Genomic DNA, 10,476 nt, shown 5'->3' with positions numbered 1-10,476 from the left:
GATGCTCCAGATCCGGAAGGAAGTGAGACTCAAGTGAGACTCTTCCTGTGATTGCTTATAGACCGGAAGTCGGGACCTTAGTTCTCTTTCCCATCTTGCACGGTAAGAATGGCGGTCCTTCTCTGCAAGATTCTATTTCAGGACCCCAATCCTTCACCATCCGAACCAGGAGGGTAGCAAGTCGACACCTGCAAGGGCTAGACATGCTCGGGGCCTACTGAGAGGCCACCCAAGCCCTTCATTTCTCTCGGTTGGGTTTGCGGTGGGGCACGAAGAGGGTGAGGTGGAATGCCGTAGAGGCTCTGGGGCTCCGGCTGCTCTCCCACCCTCCTGGGCTGGGGGGAAAAGGCTCCTCCGGGATCCGTAACAGGCTAGTGGAGCCGCGGAGTCCAGAGCGACGGTGCGCGCTCCGGAATCCCGAGCCCGGCTTCCAGAAGGCGCCGCTAAGTTTGTCTCAGCCACGTTGGGATTTCGGGTTGAGGCCAAGTGCTACTTTCCCATCGCGTGTCTACGACCGGAAGTCGCCTCTTGGGCTTTTTCCGTCTGACCTGAGTTCGGGCTAACTGTGTGTATGTCCTCGCCTCATAAGCTGAATTTCTTGAATGAGAAGCTAATGTGAAAAGAGCAAAAGCCCAGGAAGCAGCGAGCGGTTTCAAATTCCAGTCTCGCTGCTTCCAAGCTGTGGAGCTTTGTTAGAGCCTTCTCTAAGATTTCTAATTTGCAGTACAAGAATAATGGGATAGGGACTTTCGACTACTAAATATTTAGCACACACATAAAAAATGTAAGATACTTTCAAATCCTCAAAAAGTTTAATGGGGAGACAACGTCAAAATTAACCATTGTAAGTAAGGGTGGGTGCACATGTTGGAGGACGGCCTACATATGTTCTAGAGAGAGGGATGAACGGATGTTCGAGCTACTTGGAGAGGGAGGGTGAGAGCTTGTCTGAAAAGCCCATCGTTGTACGGATATTGTCTTGGGTAATTGATGAATTTTTTTTTTCTAAATCTGTTGGTAGATGGCGGGTGAAAAAGCTGAGAAGCCAGACACTAAAGAGAAGAAGCCTGAAGCCAAGAAGGCTGATGCTGGTGGCAAGGTTAAGAAGGGTACCCCCAAGGCCAAAACGCCTAAGAAGGGAAAACCCCACTGCAGCCGGAACCCTGTCCTGGTCAGAGGAATTGGCAGGTATTCCCGATCAGCCATGTATTCCAGAAAGGCCATGTACAAGAGGAAGTATTCAGCAGCTAAATCCAGGGTAAGGAATGAGGGCAACCACTGACCATTATGTCTTAACCATACTCGTTTTTTTTTTTTTGTCTGCTTCTGACTTTTACATCTGTGTCCTGATAGGTCGAAAAGAAAAAGAAGGAGAAGGTTCTCGCTACTGTCACAAAACCAGTTGGTGGTGACAAGAACGGTGGCACCCGGGTGGTTAAACTTCGCAAAATGGTAAGCTTTGGAGGAGACCTTAAATGAGGTGTTGAGATGAAGCTTGACTGTTGTGTGAGATTTTTTTGTGTGCTTGCGTTTTAGAAGTTTATCAGAACTAATGGAGGATAATGGGTTCTGGGTTTGTAACTTGGCTTTATCATTTACTGTTTGATTTTAAATAGTTATTTGGTTTTGTTTCTTCGCTTGTAAGATGAGAGTAAAGGTTTGCTGTACGCGGTGGTTGTGAAAGTTAAGTGATGCATAGAGCCTAGGATAGTGGTCAGCCTTAAGGTTTGCTTTGTAATTTCTATTATAGTAATGTCCCCTGATCTATTAAACCCGTCACAGTTGAAGATTATTGCACCAAAGGGAAAATGGCACTTTGATTACTTGTCACGGGTGGTGTGAGCTGGTTTTTCAGTGGTGTTAATATTTGGAGTAAAAGTAAGACTGCCCACTAAAATGATACAGCATAGTTAGAAATAAATTATTGTGAGTTACTTGTCATACTCTTAATAGTCTTTATGTGGGGTCTTATTTTCATAATAAATGAACTGGCAGTCCTAATCTAAAATGGTTTTGTGCAGTTTGTTTTCCTTTGTGGATAAAAAGAGGAATCACGTTAATGTGAAGGCTGTGACCACTTCATTTGAATTGGAAAATAAGCCATGCCTTCTTTATAACGTGCAAGATTTGTGTCAGACATGTTTTTTGGAGAAGTGTAGTTTACATTAAAGGTTGGGGACCCCACAAAAGCTTGAGAGTCTGTTATACAACAGTGTATAATGATAGCTTGCCATGTAATCTCTAAAGTTTGATTTAATACAGAATTTACAGAGGTAACTTGCTTGGTGCTTTCTGTCTACTTGAACACACAGCTCCTTCAAATTAATTGGATTCCATCCTATGTTTTGCAAGTAAAGGATAAGGAACAGTGTTGCCCTTTTCTAAATTAAAAATCTACTTAGAAATGAAAATGCAATAGTGTTAATAAAGTGTTTCAACTAAGTAAAAAGGCTGTAGCAAACGTTTCACTGACAGTCAGCTTTCTTAATTTGGTTAGCTTATTTAATATAAATTGGGCCTGTGGACTCTCTCCAGCCTAGATATTATCCTACTGAAGATGTGCCTCGAAAGCTGTTGAGCCATGGCAAGAAACCCTTCAGTCAGCATTCAAGAAAACTTCGGGCTAGCATCACCCCGGGGACCATTCTGATCATCCTCACTGGGCGTCACAGAGGCAAGGTGAGCAGAGCACCTCAGCTCATGGAGCTTCTCGGGTGCTTGATCAGAATATATGTGCATTCTGGGTAGGATTTCTTTCTTTACCAGTGATAACAACTCTGGTCACTAGCATAACATGTTTGGCCCATAACATACAGTAATTTATTACCATTCCCTGCTGTTGGTAACGTTACTTGTTGCAGATGACTCAGAGATCCCTATACCCAGAAATGTTTATGTATTTGAGTTACTTTTCTTGGCTTGGGTTTGGTGATGGAATTACTGAGTTAAAGGATTTTTTCGTTGTTAAAAGTAATGGCTGCTCATTAAAAACAATGAAAAACAAATACACAAAAGTACCATTCCCATCCTAGTGTCACCCCTATTCGTAGTTTGCTATAGATGCTTCCAGAACTGCTGTGCATATACATGTGTAAAGGTTTTCTTTACCAACTTAGAAACCTGTGATGTGAATAATTGAGAAGTCAGTTTCTGATTGTACAAACGTGTAGCATTTCTGTTCAATTTACAGAGGGTGGTTTTCCTGAAGCAGCTGAGCAGTGGCTTGCTACTTGTGACCGGTAAGAAAATCCTTGGATTCTGCATCCTCTGAAACGTGTCTTCTTAAATGCTGCAGTATACCCTTCCTCCCACCTACATGGAAGTCTTAGTGCCATAAGATTCCATGCCCCATTTCACTGCCTTATGTACTCATGAGTTCTAATGAAGCAGGTATTTAAATTTTATGTGGCAACATATCACCAAGTGACTGTCACCTAAAATGTGGAATGGTTAGCTACTAGCCCCAAGGAATGTGTCCTGCGTAAGACTTGTTATTGGTTTGCCAGTGGGCACGAGAATGGAGTTCCTCACCAGGTGAAGTGTGACCTGTTTGCTTGTTGGGAACAGTGCTCAGTGTCAGTTTGTCATCAGGGACCTGTGATTTTTCACCAACCTGTATGGATGACTTAGGATTTGGCGGGGAAAAGACCTTGGATAAACAGATCTTACAAAAGTCTTGGTGCTGGCAGTAAAAGGCAGTTTGGAATTTCTTTAGATCCAGAGAAAAATTAGAAATTCAACTCACCAGATTTCTCCAGATGTAAAGTCAGTTCTTAAATCTTTGCTTCCCCTTTCCCTCATTATTGACTTTTCCCCCTTAGGACCTCTGTCCCTCAATCGAGTCCCTCTGCGTAGAACACACCAGAAATTTGTCATTGCCACCTCCACTAAAATTGACATCAGTGGTGTGAAAATCCCCAAACATCTCACTGACGCTTACTTCAAGAAGAAGAAGCTGCGCAAGCCCAGACACCAGGAGGGTGAGATCTTCGACACAGAGAAAGAGGTGAGCTTCGTCTTTGCCCCTGGGAGTTCTGCCTCCCCAATTCGAGAATGAAAATAAACAAGGGTAAGAATTGCTAAACAACAATAAGTTTTAAATAATGAGGAATATCTGAGGGATAATATTGTTGCAGATTTAGCTAAAAACAGTAGTTCCTCATGGCCTGTGGGAGCTCAAGCCAGGATCCTGAGGTTTGGGTGGGACTGAATAATTGCTACTGTTCTCAGGAATTCGCCCCCACTTATCCTTCATGCGCATTAAAGTAGACAAAAGGATAAGCTGCTACTTACATTGTATTAAAAACAGGTTATGTTTCACAGCCCTCTAAGAAAGAAGGGGTTATCAAAATTGCCTAAATATTCTCGAGATTGAGTACTTGTGAGATAAAAGTTCTTCATTTAACCAAGGAGTTTGCTTACTTGTGCCCTACTTTTAAATGGTTTTCTCTTTCTTTAGAAATACGAGATTACAGAGCAGCGCAAGATTGATCAGAAAGCTGTGGACTCGCAGATTCTGCCAAAAATCAAAGCTGTCCCTCAGCTCCAGGGCTACCTCCGCTCTGTGTTTGCTCTCACAAATGGTGTTTATCCTCACAAACTGGTTTTCTGAGTTGATGATGAAGAACCTCATTAAACGCCTGTTATGTTTCCTTTGTGTCTTTTTTTTTATTCTTTTCCTTTTAATTCTGCCTGGCCATGTGGTTTGACTTGGCCAGTTTGACGGGGTGTCAGCCTCTGCTAAAGCCGGGTTGTAACAGCTGCTGCAGATGCTCCCCAGCCTTGGGTCAGCATTCTTAGCTTCCTTAGTGTCTGGCTTCTCTGCTTTTTTGCCTCGCACCAACCAATGTAAAATAGCATTTTCCCAGTCATCGCAGAGCAAGTTAGTACTGAACCATTTGTGGAAAAGAAACGTGGGCTCTTCAAGCCACAGACGTCCTCCCTTGCAATGATTTAACATTCATTTCTCCCCCATCTGTGTAATTCTCAGCCCCTTCCCCATAATTATTGGTGTGTTTTGAACACAAAGCAAATAAGTATATTTACCCTCCCTTTTTAACCAAAAACCTAGGATACTGTACATACTATTGGATAACCGTGTATTTTGATCATTCCTTAAAAAATGTTCATCTTTACTGCTGCATAGTGCAGTGGTTCCCCCTTATCCATGGAACGTGATCCAAGACCCTTCGGATGCCTGAAACCGTGGATAGTACTGAATCCTGTATTTACTGTTTTTTTCCTATATATGCATACCTGATAAAGTTTGACTCATAAATAAGGCACAGTAAGAAATCAACTACTGAGACAATTGCACTAATAAAAGTTTTGTGAATGTGGCCTCAAAATACCTTGTTCACTCTTACGACGTAAGTGCCTACGTGCTAAGATGAAGTGGCGTCGTGACAGTGTTAGGATATTGAGCTGACAATAAGGTCAGGAGGGCCGTTTGCTTTGGGTGATCCTGGATCACTGAGCCATAACTCATTTGTCAGGGTCCTTTACAGATGGTTTTTTTGACTAACCAGCTGGCTAGCACATACAGCATGGATATGCTGGACAAGGTACAGTTCATATCCCACGTAGGATGGAGAAGGACTGAAGTTTGATCACACTAAAGATGGCTCATGATTTAAAACCTAGTTTATTTCTGGAATTTTTCATTTACTGTTTTAAGGTCTTGGTTGCTGAGGTAACAAAACTAGATAAAGGATACAATACAGTATTTTATGGATATTTGGGTTTCCATCATTTGTAATTATATACTGTACATTGTTGTAGACATCAAAAATGCATAGAGGTAAACATTTTTTGCTGAGAAAGGGTTAATGCGTTTTAATTTTGAAAGACGATGCCAAACTGTTCTGTAGAGGTGGTACCATTTTATACTCTGCAAGAATGCCTGATCCCCGACAGGCTCCCTAAACAATGGGTTGTCAGACGTGGGTTTTCGGCAGTAGAGAAGTGAGAAATGACTGATGAGTCCTTTTTTCAAGGTGGTTTTATTAATACCTAATTTACATTTGGTGTAATTCATGACTGCAGTTCTGTGACATCTATGCAGTTGGTAAGTACCACCTCCACCTGCGTGCTCTTTTTTCAAATATATTTTTTACCCATTGCCCCACTTCACTTCCCCTTTGACGACCATCAGCTTGTTCTCCAAATCTGGGTCTTCACAGTTTGGGTTTGTTTTGTTTTGTTTTTTAATTCTACTAGTGAAATTAGGTTTTCGCATGCTCTCTTAAAGTCAACTTCCACTCCAGGCAGCCATTGATAGAATCTTTCTTTTCCTGTAGTTTTGCCTTTTCCAGAATGTCATACAACATGCTAAGTCTTAGCATGATGATAATACCTTTGAGATTTGTTCATGTTTGTGGTTCAGTAGGTCTTTTTATCATCCATCAGTATTTTGCTGTATCAGTGTGTCACTATGCTAAAGTATAACCGTTGAAAGACATTTGGGTTGTTTACAATGATCGGAGATTATGAATAAAGCCACTAAACATTTGCATACAGGTTTTTGTGTGGATGTGTTTTCATTTCTCTTGGGTGGGTATAAACTCATCATCATGCTGTACGTTTCATCCCCATGTTTTGTCTTTTAAAGTCTAACGACTCCAATAAGTATTTGGTAATAGCTCTGGTGTATTTTTGAAACAAATCCAAACATCACTTCCAACTATGACCCTTTAGTGGCTCCTTGTCACTTAGCTTCCCTTCCAAAATTATGGCTACGAGGTCCTCTGATTGGCCCATTTCCCCAGCCTACTGTTTTCCACTCTGCCCCTCGCCAGGCTGTTTCTTTTAATTGGGCTCTTTTTTCCTGCTTCAGAGCTTTCGCATGTGCTGTATGCTCTATGGGACTGCGCTTCCTACCCATGCACTCACCTTCCCTCCACACCATGTGACTGGCCCCTACTGTGTTCACTAAAGAGTAATAGTTGGACTTCTCAGGGAGCATACCCAGGGGCAAGAAAACTGCTCAGGCCAGTGCAAGCCCCTGGTCCACGGACAGATGTATTTATCATGATACAGAAAGACGAGTTTCTGGTTGATCAGAGCTGGAGCTACCTTCAGCCTATCCCCCAGTGTCAGTCTCTGGCACTCAGAGCCCTGGGTACAGATCTCAGCTCTGCCTCTACCTGCCTGTGAGACCATCGCTATTTTTGTGCCTTTATGTCCCCATATGCTGTAAAAGGGGATAACAATAGTGCCTACCCTCTTGGGCTGTGGTGAGTGTGAAATGCTGAGAGCATCGCTGGCACATACGAGCTATTATTATTCTGGTCTCTAATCCACCCTTTTCTCTCTCACCAGTTGGATTTGCACATGCAAACAGCCCAGGAAGTTCCTCTCTGCTACTACCAGCTAGCTTCACTCATCCCTTTGGATCAGCACTATTGACGTTTGGGGCTCGATAAATTTTTGTTGGGGCTGTTCTCTGCACTACAGGATATTTAGCAGCATCCTTGGCCTCTACTTACTAGGTGCCAGTAGCACCCAACCCCCAGTCATGATGATAAAAATCTCCAGACATTGCCAAATGTCCCCTTGTAGGTGAAATCACCCCCACTTAGAACTACTGCTCTAGAGTTCCTGGTCCCCCAAGCCTCACCCCAAATATGGCTCGGGTGCTTCTGCTCTGAACTCTTCCCATCACAGACAGGATTTCTTGCACTGCAAGATAATGTCCTGATTACTTGTCTTCTCTCCCGTTAGATTTTAAGCTTCTTGAGGATAGGTGCTGACTTAGTTATAAGAACCTAATAGAGTGGGAACTTAATAACTCTTCATTGGATGAAAGATTTCCATAGGTAAACTTCTAAGAGTGGAATGATGGGTCAAAAGGATGGTTCTTTAATGACTTTTGCATGTATGTAGCCAAAGTGTTTTCTCCAAAAAGACCATGCTGATTTAAAGTGTCACCAGCAATACGTGATGTGTTTACCCCAGATCTTTGCCATCCCTGGGTTCAAATCAAGATCTTATTTGAATTAATAGGTGGAAAACGGTGCCATGTTTACTAATAGCTAACACTTATTGAGGGGTTCTTACACACCAAGCTTGGTGCTCATGACCCATTTTAATTCATTTAATCCTCATGAAAACCTTATGAGGTAGATACCATTCCTATCATCCTGTTTTAAGATGAGAAAAACTGCGGCACAGATGTGGGGACTAGCTTTCCGAGGTGACACTCAAAAGAGCTGAGACCCCCAACCTAGGCAGTCCATGAATCAAGCACCACAAACACTGCACTTCACGAAATTCTTTTGGTCACTAAGTTTCCCCCTTACCATCCTGATTCTCATTTAGCTATCATACACATCAGTTACCAGTAGTAACCGTGACATCCTCAGGGAGCGTTCCCCACTTCTCAGACCAGGTCTCTGGACTTCTCATCCTTTTTGGAATTACTTATTCCAAGTGGCTTCCTGAGGGAGAGAAGCTACCTATCCCCTAGGGAGTTGGATGGCCAAACCTCACGCTTTGCACAAAGTAGGCACTCAGTAAATACTAAATGAATGAAAACATAGTGTTTGCTTTTCCTCTTGTGCAAACTCTGCAATCGTGTCTTTTGCTCACCTTTCCTTTGTGGGAGCTACCAATTCTCAATCTATGTTTTTGCAGCCGGGGAGTGTTTGTAAATTGGCAAGTCAGAATTTGAAATTCCCGTGCAGCAAGGCCTCTTATTCCCACAAGGTGGCGCTAGAGGACACGACATCTTTCGGAACTCCATGGTCCTGATTTCTCCAATGAGAGCTGCACGTAATGCTGCTGTGTCTTTGGGCTTTTCATCAAGGTAGAGGCTTGTCCTTCAGTTGTGGTAATTCAAAGGCTCCAAGGAACCTTCTCCCTCTTCGTTTCCAAATACTTCTTTCATTCGATTTGTTTTCTCTGCCATCTCATAGATCCACCAATGAGCAGAAAGAATTTTCCTTAAAAAAAAAAAAAAGAAAAAAAACGAGAAAAAGAAAAAAGAACGGGACCTACCAGATCACTTGGAAAAAAGATTTTGAGTAGGTATATGTGTTTCCTCTTTGAGACTGTGATTAGTGAGATGGAAATAATCAATCTCTCCCACAGGTCCTGTCGGTGAGTGTGTGTCTACCTAGCAGAAGTGTGCATGTGTTTTTATCCTTGGTGTGTTGAAAGGCCTTAAACATGAACATGGTTGCTTTGTTTCAAGCGTTTTCAAGCTCTATTAAGGCTTATCGAGAACCACTTATCTTCACGCCACACTCGCATTTTTGTGGGCCCAGTAAGGATTATGGACTCATTTTAGACAGTCAGCTGGTGCAGAAAAGCCAGCAGAAAGGAGAGAGATTGCAAAATCCCAGAGGTGCCCCCACTTGAGCCAAAGCCAGTGAACATCACGTCATCAGCTGGGGCAGCAGGGAGATGGGCTCTGTCAACAAGCTGGCTCTCTCTTGGGGAGATGTCTCAAGAGGAAACTGAGGTCTTACCTGCTGAGAGCTATTCTTCCTGCTTTCTCATGCTTCGTCTTTGCTTCCCCCCTAGGGTTGCCCAGCCAACACCTTCTCTTGCTTCTTTTCCCATCCGGACTCCCCATTCTTGAATGGAAATGTGAAAAGGACAATTCCAAAAAAAAATAAATCCTAAATCCTAAACCTTTCCTTTCTATGATCCTATGAATGGATGTTTTCTGTGAGCATGGGGTGTGTGTGTGTGTGTGTGTGTGTGTGTGTGTGTGTGTGTGTTGTCTTGACTACATTTGTATTCTCTGTCTTCAGGCTTCCAGCATAGAGTTCTTTTGACCAGGGGCTTTCTTTATCTTGCTGATCCATTCTAGAAATTCTTAGTAAATGGTCTTTTTCCAGAGGGGGTTCTATAAATATTAATTCATCAGCTGCCTCATCGTGGTACAGTGGCAGCCATGCAGTCGTATGACTAATTAATTACTCTTGCTAAAATATTAAATAACTACTCATTATGCAGTCTAAAGACTTTCAGCCCTGGATATGTGATGTTTTCATTAATTGGGGTGAAGGACAATAGTTCCTGGGCATCTTGACTCACGATCTTGAAATATAAACAATCAAAGGAAGAGAATTGTTCTATGAGCTGCACAAGACGGCTATTTAGATCTCCAAACCTGAGCACTTAGAAATTGTAATGGTTGCCATTAGGTTTGGAAGTTGTGAGCAAAAGGAACTATTACAGCCCAAATAAGGAAGCTGGAATTGTGAGCAAAAGGAACTATTACAGCCAAAATAAAGGAGCTGGAATTGTAAAATAGACAGACATGGGTTCAGATGTGAGCTTTGATGTTTACCAGCTGTGAGACTTTGTATGATTACTGGCTGCGATCATAGCATAAATACAATTAAATTTCAAAATTTTCTTACCATCTAGCAGAGTGGGAACTTAATAACTCCTTGTTGAATTAGCCTGATTTTTTTTTTCCATTTAGCAGTATATCATGAACATTTGCTTGTGTTAATATTCTTC

General features: G+C 42.4%; 1 protein-coding gene across 3 annotated transcripts; it reads left to right on the top strand.

Moving 5' to 3' along the window:
• On the top strand, window positions 1-4,652 carry RPL6 (ribosomal protein L6). 3 transcript variants are annotated; one of them, XM_006908568.3, is made up of 7 exons: window positions 1-102; window positions 1,022-1,258; window positions 1,354-1,452; window positions 2,536-2,679; window positions 3,191-3,239; window positions 3,822-4,006; window positions 4,460-4,652. In XM_006908568.3, exons 2-7 carry the CDS (start codon window positions 1,022-1,024, stop codon window positions 4,610-4,612), a joined length of 867 nt encoding a protein of 288 aa, XP_006908630.1. In that variant the 5' UTR covers window positions 1-102; the 3' UTR covers window positions 4,613-4,652. The 3 variants fall into 3 exon arrangements, with proteins under 3 accessions (XP_006908630.1, XP_015442337.1, XP_024900279.1); XM_015586851.2 differs by lacking the exon at window positions 1-102 and adding an exon at window positions 547-569; XM_025044511.1 differs by lacking the exon at window positions 1-102 and adding an exon at window positions 762-784.
• The last annotated feature ends 5,824 nt before the right edge of the window (window positions 4,653-10,476 follow it).

The sequence above is a fragment of the Pteropus alecto genome, unplaced genomic scaffold (assembly GCF_000325575.1).
Source record: "Pteropus alecto unplaced genomic scaffold, ASM32557v1 scaffold113, whole genome shotgun sequence".
In the NCBI taxonomy this organism is placed as follows: domain Eukaryota; kingdom Metazoa; phylum Chordata; class Mammalia; order Chiroptera; family Pteropodidae; genus Pteropus; species Pteropus alecto.
This window is presented reverse-complemented; position numbering and strand designations above follow the sequence as displayed.